General features: G+C 39.9%; 1 protein-coding gene across 8 annotated transcripts in view; it reads left to right on the plus strand.

The window, feature by feature from the left end:
• Positions 1-12,891, plus strand: part of atp8b3 (ATPase phospholipid transporting 8B3) — a 41,577-nt gene that overhangs the window by 13,772 nt on the left and 14,914 nt on the right. For 2 of the 8 annotated variants that reach the window (XM_026158074.1, XM_026158072.1), the window contains exons 2-9: positions 8,228-8,324; positions 8,458-8,486; positions 8,733-8,819; positions 10,799-10,898; positions 11,437-11,504; positions 11,873-11,964; positions 12,091-12,204; positions 12,562-12,660. In XM_026158074.1, the coding sequence (XP_026013859.1) occupies positions 11,480-11,504; positions 11,873-11,964; positions 12,091-12,204; positions 12,562-12,660 (330 nt within the window). In that variant the 5' untranslated portion in view covers positions 8,228-8,324; positions 8,458-8,486; positions 8,733-8,819; positions 10,799-10,898; positions 11,437-11,479. The other 6 variants (XM_026158071.1, XM_026158078.1, XM_026158073.1 and 3 more) reach the window with 5 other exon arrangements.

The raw sequence follows: 12,891 nt of genomic DNA on the forward strand, positions 1-12,891 counted from the left end.
GTTAATGTTTTATTCTAAAATGTCAGGACGTTGTGGTCATGTTAACATGACCACAATACACACACAACTCTTGTTCACTTCCACACGTGTCTACAAAAATAGGTAGCTGTACAGTGAGTATTTTACACATACAAATCTACTTTAATAAATGTGATTCGTTAAACCCTTTTTTGTGCCTTTGGCGAGTCTCTCCCCAGTATTCATCTATCCATATTTAATTTAGTCACATGGTGTGGAATTCCATTTAGTTATGCGCCTGATTTTTATTCTAGCTTTTTCAATGTCACTAATCTTCACTGGTGCAGACAGACGTGATTCCCCACATCTCTCATTCTTCTCCAGTTGTTCGTTTGTGTTGTATTTTTCCATTTAAGAGTGTGTTAAGGTTCACAATTGAGGAGGGAGAGTACAAACCACTCTTGGTCCAGAGGATCTTGGTCAAGTGGCAAATCCACCTGTCCGTCTATTGGTGAAAAAAACAAAATGTTTCATAACACAACCAAGAAGGCTGTTGTTTGAATCCTGCCTCACCCGAGCTGCCAGAGATGAATCACTGTCTGCAGGGGACAGGGGCAAAGTGCACCAGGGTACATTAGGTTGTCTGCGGAGAGCACTGAAATCTCCAGCCTGGCAGCTGCCTAAGCATTAACAAGTTTGAGAAGCACAGGTGAAACCTAATGATCCACCTCTCCTTTTCTGTTCACATTCTAATTGTAGTCTGGGTATTCTTTTGAAAGGCTGCAAAAGAGCAGCTTCTCGCGAGAAGACACAGAAGCCGAACAGCAACCAGAATGGAAAACCACACTGTACAACATCACTCTTCTGCAGTTGGTGCTGAAGACTTCTTTGTAGCGTGCAGAGTGAGGGGGCTGTCCATATCACAGGGGGTGTCCTATCAGATGTGTGTTTGTTAAAAACTCCAGTAGAGTTTTCTGTCTGACTCATCATAACCGCATCAGCCACAGTCGCTCATGTTCCAACAGTCTTCTTTTAGTAAGAACGTTGTCTCCAGATTTTTAAAGACATAGTACCTGTCAGGTTGTATTGGTTCCCGGATATTAGTTTGATGGCTTTGAAAAGAGACAAACTATCATGCACAGAAAACACAGAAACAAACATGCGCACACACATATACATATATGCAGGTGAAGACTACAGTGTAGCCTCAACTTGTAGCAGTAACAGGAAGCAGGTGTTATAAATATGATAGCATCCAAATTATTAATAAATACAGGGCTGATTTCTTTTTAGACAGACAGCGATCCAATTTACTCGACTGTGTCTCTCAGCACTGTGTGAATCTGGACCTTTTCGAGGATAGTTTATTATCACTGTTAAAAAAAAAATGCATGCTTAGAAAACATTGTGATATGAAGGGCCTGCATAATTTGGTGCACTCCCACGTTTGTGTGTGGCAACACCCACATCCTGACTGCATGTTGCAGATGATTCTTTTATGTGGATTACTCAGCGCCAGCAGTATAAGTCCTGTTGGCTTTATAATGCTTCAGTGTCTAATTGAGAGAACACTTCTGAACGTTTGACCATTATCTGTATTTCTTTCGTACCAGTGATTGCTCGACTGACATCATGCTGCCAGCAGCTTTGATTTTTATCGAAAATATGGATGCGGAGGGCCTTCAAACATTTGTTAAAGGCTGTATTCCTTTTACCAATAAATCTTTTGAAAAAGCTAATGATTTAGTCATTTCCAGGTTTTAATTACCCAGCCTGTGCACCACTAGTACATTTATCCTCACAGACAGGATTTCTAATTAATTTCGTAAAGGATTCATGAATTGTTTAGACAGCTGGCTGCAGGCTAAGAAAGAAGGATTCTCAAACAGATGTTGATCACATCCGATGATTGTGACAAAGAACACCAGTTGACCTCTATTCCTTATTCTTCTTCTTTCAGCTGCTCGCTTTAGGGTTTACCAAAGCAGATCATCTGCCTCCATTTCCTCCTGTCCCAGCATCCTCCTCAATCACACCCACCCTCTGCACGTCCTCCTTTACTACATCCATGAATCTTCTCTGAGGTCTTTCTTTTTTCCTCCTGCGTGGCAGCTCAATCTTTATCATCCTTTGTCCAATATATCCACTCTCCCTCTTCTGCACATGTACAAAACATCTCAGCCTTGCTCAGCTTTTCTTATTTTGTCTCCAAACTGCTCAGCCTGAGCTATCTCTCCTGATCGCTTCCAACAAAAATCTTCAGCTCTGCCACCTCCAGCTCAGCCTCCTGTCTTTGTGTCACCGTCACCATCTCCAAACCATACATCACTGCAGGTCTCACTACTATCTCCTAAACCTTCCCTTTCCTATTCAACCCTGCCGGCACTCCTTTCTTGATCTCTCTCATACTCTCTCTGTTGCTTTGGATGGTTGACCTCCGCCAACATTCCCAAAACAAGAATCTGTAGGGCTCCTTCTTTCCTATAACATGGTGTGACGCATCAGCTTTATCCATCTGTCCAGCTCTGCACATCACCTTTGTTCTCGAAAATCTGTGCTCACTCTCTAAGATTGTGTTAAGCAGTCTGGTTAAAATGTCCACTGCCCTCTCTCCAAAACACCTCCATACCTGCAGAGGTATGTCATCTGCACCAACTGCCTTTCCACCCTTCCATCTCCTCATAGCTGTCCTCACTTCCTCACTACTAATCCTCTGCACTTCTTGATTCACTAACTGTCCTCTATTCATCCATCCTACTTTCTCATGTTCTCCATCTATCAGCTCCTCAAAGTGCTATCTGCACGCATATGTTTCGTTTTCATCATGGCACAAATCTGAACACATGCGCTAATGTTAATATGCATGCACAAGAATATGACAGCCCAGTCTGCGTTCAACTTTGTGAGTTGTTCAGCTCACTAGAGAATTCCAGTCTTACCAAATCTGTTTTTAATGCCTTGTAGATTAGAATTTTGGGGTACCACTCACTACAAAGCCCTGTAAATCACAAATGCACTGTGGACAGATAGAGATTATGATCTTAGTGACTAAGAAAGAAAGAGAAGTAAATGTTCTAAAAGTGTGTTTACACTTTGCTAGTGTTCACCAGGTGCCAAATGCATCTTTCCACAAGTGCAACAAGTGTTTTGCACATACGTGCCTCCCCATCACTCTCCTCGTCATATGTCTAAATGAGGTTGTGAAAAACACAAAGACAAGTGACCTACTGTCTAAATAAAAGAATCAGTGAATTTGAGCTTTACTACACTGGCCATGCGCACAGCAAAAAAAGTGTGATAACTGATGTCTCTTTTGTTGTTTTTGGCACATTACGCCACAAAGAGAAAGTTATTCTGCTTGTTTTTGTCTTTGTCTTTACCTTGTGCATTAAAAGTGTATATATGTATATATTCTTTCTTCCTCATACCCACTTTAAGTGTTACCATGACCTCTCTAAATGCCTCAGACAGTTGTACATAGACATTAGTTTTGTTGGGAGAGCTTGAGTTGTGTTTTCATCTTCATGGTAAATGAACTGACTCTTATATAGCACTTTTCTACTTGACCTAAGCACTCAGGGCACTTTAAACTTGCGTCAAAATCCTCACTCCTACAGAACCAGCTCCTTAATCACAGCGTTGCCTCATCTGAAAGCATACTCTGCCTCATTGTCCTTTGTTTTTTACACTATTTACAGAAATGAACATTGTGCTGTAGTTACCAAATCTGTAAGCTGGTTCACTGAGGTCATTAACCCATCAGGAAAAAGATTTACTGAGTCTGGCGCTGTTTTTCTGTAGACTTACACAGTTTACCGGCTAGAAAGAATGCCAGTTTAAAGCACTTCTGTATTGTTTTCTATAATGGAGGTTAGGGGTTCCATTACCCTACTCCTATATCTATATAAATGCAGTGGCTCAGGAGTAGAGCAGGTCAACCACTAATCAAAAGGTTGGCTGGGTTGGGCAAGAGCCCCATGTTACAAAGAAACACTTAAAGATCGGAAAAGGTTCTTGTGTGGATGGAGGTGACCGGGTGCGTGAGGGTTGTAGAAATCAGTCCGTTCCCAATACGATTCATAGCATAAGCTAAAGAAAAATCTACACATTTATTGTTTGCGATTGAGTTTAGTTAATATTTTTAAGCATTATTCAAGCGATACCTGTAGGAGGTGAGGAATCAGAGACGGAGTGGCCATCCTTCCTGTGTTGAAAAGAAAACTTTACCAGAACTGCAAGTTTGTTGTAGACTGTAGTCTTCACCAGTGTGTATGTGTGTGTGTGTTTTTTGTGCATTAATATTAGGAGCTCAGTTACCTCATGGGTAAATTAGCATGAAAGATAAGGAGAATTTAGTCAAGCTATTTTTAATATTTGTAATTACTTAAAGCATACTGCTTCTGATATTGAATTAATTATAGAAATTTGTACAGTGTATATAAATAAATATCTATTGAAGTCACGCTTGTTTAAAAGTATTGTTTCAGCATTGTGTCTCTTAGTTTGAACTCAAAGCGTTTTCCAGTGAAACTGACATCATTACTTTTCAGATCACCACTCTGAGTCTCTCGGGTGCTTTTGGACATGTGTGATATGCGTGTGATAACGTGTGATAAGATATCAAATACATGTGTCCAGGATGACATGAGGAGTGTTTTTAACTGTAACTCGTGGAAGGCTAGTTTTGTGTGGCCAGCGAGTAAAATTTGGTGTTGGAAATGAGCATAAATGGTCTCGCTTATATATCGATGTGTTTATTGGTGGTTTGCAATAGACAGGCAGAAGCTAGAAAAAAGGAAAGTGACCTGTGATGTAATGCTGGGTTTTTTCATCTGCTTGTGGGGGTGTTTATCAGCTAGGTTAAAGTAAGCTAAGTGGGGTTTTTCTCTTGTTGTTGTTGTTGTTGTTATTATTGTACAGGAATAATAATATGGAGATTGATATGAGTATAATAATTCCACTTTAACTCAGGCACAACTCATATTCCTTCGTTAGTGTCTGTCAGGACGGCTGTCTGAATATGCAGGCAGCAGACTTTAGCCAATGCAGAGGTCAAGGAGATCCCTTTATGTGCAGTCCTAAGAAAAAACGAGTTGTATCTGTTATTCCATGGCAGGGGCTAAGCTAATCGAGGGTGACTTGTGATTAATGCTGAAACACTCGAGGATTCCAGGGCACACAAGCGATGATGTGTGGAAATGAGCATAAATGGTGGAAATTTCAATAAATGGTCATCTTTATCATCAAAGTCACTCAAACGTCACTCAGAGCTAGTGCCCAGATAGATAAGATGTAGAAAAAACATATGGCTAGTGGAACTGTTTACCACTACTGATTCGTTTAGACAATACTACTGTAATAACTTTGTCATAATGATGAATTGAGTAAATCGTTGGACACGTGGGCCGTTGTCTCAAAAGTACTGCGAGAGAGAATGGAAAGATTTTTTTACAGTGTTTTTACTTTGAGGGAGTCACAGTACAAACTTGTTATATTATTTGGTTGTTTTTCAAATCAGCTCTCGCCCAGGTACCCCTACTTTAAGCAGCACCCTCCAAACCACAGTTTTACCATTACTAACGTGTTTCAGTGCACCCACACAGTTCACTTCACTGTGATACCACCAGGTGAGTCATCACTGGGGCGGTTAGTTTAATCAGTTTGTTCCTGTAAACTTTGATGTTGTTGTTGTTGTTATGTCAGCCCTACTCCCCGCACACCCCCATTCCCCTCACACACTCACACACACGCAGACACACACAGATGTTTTGCTTTTAACAAGCTCCTGTCCCCTTTGCTTTGCTCTGGTTCTAACCTGACCTATTTAAGGTGAGTTTGTATGTCATATCAGACCCCATGTCTTCTGCAAACCCCTCCAAGGAGGTAATTTGTGTGATTGTTGAGGTTGATGTTTGCTGGCCTGATTCCTACTCCTTAATTCACAGCTCAGCTGTTAACCACTTTTTACAGGAAGTTGAGCCTCAGCGAGTATGAAGAGGATATCGCCTCCTCATACTCGACTGCAGTGTGACTTTTGTACAGCGTCACATGACAACTTTACAGTAGTAATGTAGGCCCCTGAGAAATAAGGGCATTGTGTAGCTTCCCACAACATGGGGCTTTCTCACACTTACTGTGCTGTTGATACATGAGTGGCCTGAGGATCATGCACTGCTGAGATCCTGTGAGATACAGTAGAAGATGAGAACACACATAAGCTCATTAGGCATGTAATAAAAGCTCTGGGCGTTTTCCCCCCCCCCTCCCCGACTATTTGATAAATAGCGCAGTGATAATGAATGTGTCTGTTTTGCCACCTGTGGTTTTAACTGTCAGTGTAAGATTTGTATAAAGTTGTAACTGTGATGTGTTTAAAATAAAAGTCAGCCTAAAACAACCTATCACTTTGCACCCTTGCTTTGTCAAGTAGCAGCAAAGTAACTAAGTAACTAACTTATTTAAAAGTATTTCAGTCATAATCTGCCATTTTTAGAGCTCAGCACATCAACCATTATAATCTCCTGAAACGAGTTGTGTGTTGATTGCTGCGGTCGTTATTGCAGTGTTTAGCCCCCTTCGGGTTTAGCAGTTTGCATGTTTCCATTTTGTATTGAGCAAGATATGAGGAAGTTAAACTTGTCATCTGTTTTTCTCACTAACTACCGCAGTAAGACTGTGAATCTAACAAGATGCAATCTAAATAGGGTTGTTTTTTTAATATTAAGTGATGTCTTTATCTATTGGTCACTTCTGGGTATTTAAAAGGTGTTAAAACAAATAAAGGGATCACTAATGTTTACAGAGGCTGGTTCTTGTTGGCAGCTAGCATGCATACATACATGAGCAATACCCCATAATGTGCTTTTTGTTTATTTTTTATTTTTAGCAGTCCAGCTCTATCAGTGACCACTAAGTGACCTCCAGTCTGGTATCAAGGCCTCATCTTTGCGTAACTGGCAGTGTTTTTACCAATGTGAAGTTTAGGAGAGCACGTTTCTGCTTAAAATGTCCACGTTTCATTATTTACTTTGATGATTTTTGTAACATAAGCTTTTGTGTTGCATGACTTTGAAACGCTGTAATTTCTAATATTTGCGTATTTTGACATATTGCCTTGAACCTTGACCAAACCCGCAGGCTCGAAGAGACAAATCCACTTTTCGTTAATGGCTCTGAGGTTTGCAGCCGTGTTGGCCAACGGTTAAACTGTTGGTGGGAACAGTCTGGCCTATCGATTGTCATTTGTTTGTGGAGGCCTTGAAGCACCCATTCCACACCACTGGCACATCACCTTAACCACTCTGCGTTGCAGCCCAGCTATAAAAATAGATAGGAAAGATTGCCCTAGATATGCACACGCACTCACATAGAGACACATATAAGAAATAAGATACACACACACCTTCAGGTGTAGATGTGTGGCGTTTGTGGGGGGGACCTCACTTAGGAAAGAGCAATGGAGACAAAGAGATATGAAACCACAAAAAGTGCATTTAACTGACATTGAGTGAGCATCAATTCAGCAAACTGACTTTTGTTCGGGGTTGCCACTGTTTATAAATTCACCCTTTTTGACCTTCAATTGATGCTTGATCTGCAGTGGGTGCTCACCTCCACCAGGTGGCATTAGATTCATGAGGAAGTTCAAAACACTTGTTAGAAAGCCCCTAAATAAGAGGAGGAGACAGGAGAAGACTGGTGTATATCAAATAATTTTAAACGTTCCTTTACTTACATACATTAGGTTTTCTAAACTATCAAAGAAAAATGGATGAGCTCATACTTGAGCTGGATTGCTTAAGATCCAAATACATACATATGCAAATATCAGCAAAGGCAATAAAGCTTTAAAAAAAAAGAAAAAGAAAATCTGCTTATAGAGCATTGAGCAAATACTCAAGGCCAGGATTCACCAAAAAATCGTTAATTCAGCCGCTGTTTAAACTCAGCACTCGGAGACTGACACCTGTTTAATTTGTGTGCACATTTAAAAGTATTTTGCAGATAGAAAGAAAGACTGTGTGTCGGCTGTGCCTGCCTTATCTGAAAGTTTCACAGCGTTCACATTCCTGTAAGCTGATACTCCCACTGCTGACACAATGGCCGTGCTGTCATATCCTCATGAGGACGTTCTGGCTCATTCAAGTTATTTGGCTTAGATTCTTTTAAAATCACTAATTGTGCTTTATTCACATTTGAGATTTAAACAGTGATCTGTTATGCATGTGAGGGTTTGATGCCCCTCCTACGTTACCTTCTTTTTCCTCAGGTACAGTGCTCGGGGAGTACAGTCTGTTACTGGAGTCTTCACATGGGAGAACGAGAAAGGTGGAGTCATGTTGCACAGGGATAAAGGAGGGAGACAGGTAGCGCAGATTTGAGCTATGTAAAGCAGCTGAAAAATGGTTGTGAAAACACTCGTGTTAATGTCTGGTTGTGGTCTGTGGAGTCAGTATTAATGACTAAGCTAAACAGATGTTTGTAATGTTTTTTACACAGGCTCGTGGACTGTGCAGCAGACAATGGAGGTAAATTTGTGACTTAAAGAAAACTGTATGTTTATATGTTATTACTTAAGAATGACAGAGTTACTGTTCACAGCAGTACAAACAGGATTAATGATTAGTGAAAAGAGTTTAATATTCTCCCAGGCTTTCTGTTATTCTTATTTTTTAAAAGGCTCAGACGGTTGTTTCTTAGCAACAGGTAAAATTTAGCATACAAATCTTCTGTTGATGAGTCTGTTTTTTCTTTGTTTTGGTAAAACTTTGCAGATTTAATGCAGCTGGTTGGATCTGAAAATCCTCGCGCCTCTCTCACCAGGACTGCTCGTTAGCTTCCAGATTCAGCAGGAAGATCAGGTACTCGTCTCAGTATTTTATCATACATGTGTCAGCCTGCTGTTGCCCTCAGGTTGCCTCAGTAACCTTTTGCTTATGTCAGAGGGTAGTTAATCAAGTATGAGTACGTTTTACAGAGAACTGTCTTTTTAAATCAGCAGCAGGGATTTATAAGTAACATAACACAGTGTAAGTACACAACTGATAAACCAAGAACGTACTACCGAAGGGTGTGAACGTCCAGCACATCTCCCATATCCAATCCAGCCCATTGGTATCTTTGTAAACAGTAGAAATTGCAGAGATTTAATTAATAATTCAAATGATTTTACATAAAATAAACCGCTATTCCTACTGTGGCCATTCCAGCACCATTGCGCAAGAATGGAAAAGTAAGCAAAGGCTGAAGTATTCATAGACCTTGACAAGTTGCTTGAATAATGTGGTAAAATACTCAGTGTGAATGTTTTGCCTTAGGAGATTCACTGGGTTCTATAACATGTCATTTATGTGTAATAAGGGCAGGTAGACTTACTCTTAAAAACTGAGGTGTAGAGTTAAAATTTGCCTTATTTTTCTTGAGACATCCCACAATGTTTATCATCTGTTTTGTAACAAGGTGGTTCATTAAACATGTTTTCACACAGTGTAGTGGAATGGTGTCAGGTGTTGTGCATATATTATGCTTTTTTCTCACAGATTTCGATTCTATTTGTGGGATTGGCAGTGTTGTGACAAATAACATTTCCAGTGAGTCTTCCGTCCTGTGGATGAACTCCAACTGTTATTGGTTGCTCTTGTTGTGCTTTCCGGCCTGAGATAGTGGCAAATGAACCAGTTCCTGCTGTTAGTTCTGTTAGAGTGACCCTCCAGAGAATAACAAAGATTATAATCATGAAATCCAGCCCAAGATGAGTCTGTCTTCTAGCAGGATGAGAGACGCAAACACCTGAATAACAGGTGATGGCTGAATCTTGCTACATAAACGACCTAGCAAGCTGGTAAGGAACACATGAGCTGCTTAGCGGCCACCAAATGTCCAAAAAAAAAGACAAAATTATCTGCTCATAGTTTGTTTCCAGGATTTCAGAGTTCACAAAAGATGAAAAAGACAAGTTGTTTCTTATCTTCTCCAAATTAAGTCAATATTGCTAAAGAATCATGGTCATGAGATGGCAAATTCTACTAAATTTAGTTATTAATGTTTTTTGTTATGTGTTTTTTTCCCCCCTGCATAACAGTGTTTATTGAAAAAGGGTTCCTGTTTATTAAATTGAGTATTTTTTATAAGCAATAAAAATGCTTTAATAGATTTTTAATGATATGCTTTAATATGAGACACTACTGAGGCCCACAAGTGGAAATAGTCGGTGTTCCTTTTAAATAAGCAAGTACTGTTCATAATTTCAAAGTGATATTTTACAATTAAAAGCATATTTTACGTCCAAATCTATATGAGAACCTCACTTTTAGGGTTCAATTTTGAGTTTAAAGCGCTGGACTGCAATTCAAATGTTTTTTACAGGTTAAAAATGAGAGTTTTAGAATATTTCACAATAATCAACAATGATGTAAATGAAAATATAGTACTGTAAATGAATACACAACACAAGCGTTTTTTAGCACAAATACAGAAAAAAGTACCATAAAATAAACTGCAGTAATAATGCTATAGATGAGTTCACAGTTAAAATACTATAATCAGTGTCAGTGGAAAATACAATAAAAGTGCAGTAAAAACAGAGTAAAAATACTATAAATGAGATTACAGTAGAAGTACTGTGAAAGATATTAGAGCAATACTCTAAATGGAACGTACAGTAAAGTACTCCTTAATTTGTAGACATGTTACCTGTAACTCTGTGAGTGAGGAGCAGTTAAACGAGTTAAACTTTATGGCTTTCCAATTTTTTAAATGGCCCAGATGGTTGTTACTTAGAAACAGGTAAAATTTAGCATACAAATCTTCTGTTGATGAGTCTGTTTTTTCTTTGTTTTAGTAAAACTTTGCAGATTTAATGCAGCTGGTTGGATCCGAACATCCTCGCGCCTCTTTCACCAGGACTGCTCGTTAGCTTCCAGATTCAGCAGGAAGATCAGGTACTCGTCTCAGTATTTTATCATACATGTGTCAGCCTGCTGTTGCCCTCAGGTTGCCTTAGTAACCTGTTGTTTATGCCACGGTGTAGTTAATCAAGTATGAGTACGCTTTACAGAGAACTGGGTAGTCTTTTTAAATCAGCACATCAGCAGTAACAAAGTGTAAGTACACGACTGATAAACCAAGAATGTACTACCGAAGGGATTGAATGTTCCACAGCACATCTCCCGTATCCATTGGATACGCAATAATATTCAAATGATTAAATGAAATAAATCATAATTCCTGCTGTGGCCATTCCGTACCATTTATCATCTCCTCTCTAACTGGGTGTTTTTTCAAGTGTAAATATGTTTCTGTTTTTGTGTTTTTTCCACTAAAACATGGTGAAAGAAGGTGAAAGAAGGTGAAATCTACTTTTCCAATAGGTTATTTTGATGAGCTCAGCCCTATTCAGATCAAATTGCTGCCTGTGTGGTCACTGAACTGCGATGAGTTTGCATGTCTGCTGATAAAACATATTTCTACTTTGTGTAGCAGCAAACAGGAGTCTGCAAGCGTCCAAGTCTTCATCAACATCATGGTCAATGAAAGTGCTGAATCTGGTACGTCTCTTTTGATCTTTGTACTTTATTTCAGACACCGTATTCATATCTGTGTTCATAAGATCCGTCCAGAAAGAAATGCAGTTGGATGTCAGTTTTGATTTGCAACCTTCACATCCACGCTGATTTTTTTTTTCTTATAGTAGATAAAGTTTCTTTAGCAGATGTTGTTTGAGTATTTTTTTTAACTTTCTTAAGACTCTAAGTGGGGGATATGAGGAGAGGACTGACAGAGGTACTATACAGCATCCACCTGCATGAAAACGCACAGTGCAGGAAATTCTTTGCATCTGTAATCACTGTTAAAAATGACTCATAAAAATCACTTTATGTAAATGTTGTCTAAGATCACAGAGTTTTTCTGACAGGCTTCACATGGGAGGTGAGAGCAAACAGCCGCCACTACCACAAACCAAAACAGAAGAAATCCTTTCTGTGCTTCCGTTGGGGGAGATCCGCTGTGAGTCAGCCATCCCACACGAAAACCTTACACCTGCTGATACATTCAGAGTCAGGCTGATGCGCTGATGTTTGCATGTGTGTCTTCTACCTGCCCCTCTCCATGGCTCTCCGCATCGGTTGCCAGGACAATGTGGTGCGCAGCTACAAGTACACCCCCTTGACGTTCCTGCCCCTGACGCTATTTGAACAGTTCCAGCGAGCAGCCAATGTCTATTATCTCCTCATCTTGGTGTTGCAGGTCAGATGAAGGCTCTGCTGTGGCGTCTCGCTTTGTTTTTACATGCTATGAATCCAAAAATCCTGCTTTGTGTGCTTCTGTCAGCTCAGCTTTAACAAATGCATAATTTAATATGCTGACATTTTTACATTTTACACCTGATATAGCATGCTGCTAATTTTCTATATTTCACTTTTTCTTTTTTTTTTACTAGTGAGCGTGATCACAAACCAGCTCGTATTTGGTTAATGTAGCTTGTCAAAATGAACTTAACTCAGCAGACATTTGCAAGCATTTTGCATAGTTTATATTAATGGTGGAGGAACTTTATCTGGATGATGTGGCTGACGCGTGCTTGTGTTTGCATGTGGTTTCAAGTGTGTCCCTGCCATCTCATCAGTACCATGGTACATCACCATCATCCCGCTGATCTCCATTCTCTCACTGAGAGGGCTGAAAGACCTCAGCAACGACATGGTGAGGCTTCCCGTCCCTCTCTGAGCTGCATGTTTCCGCTCACACAGATAAAGGAGTTTGAATATAAGTATGTGACCGGGCTCACGCATGCTTTTATGCCCATGCCACTTACTTGTTTCTCTCCTTCACTGTCCTCATTGACTCCTTGTCCTCTCCTCATTGACGGAACCAGTCATCCCAGTAGCATTAATTTATCTCTCCCATCATTAAAGCCTTTCCTTTTAAATGCAG

This window comes from Astatotilapia calliptera, chromosome 23, assembly GCF_900246225.1.
Source record: "Astatotilapia calliptera chromosome 23, fAstCal1.2, whole genome shotgun sequence".
Lineage (NCBI taxonomy): Eukaryota > Metazoa > Chordata > Actinopteri > Cichliformes > Cichlidae > Astatotilapia > Astatotilapia calliptera.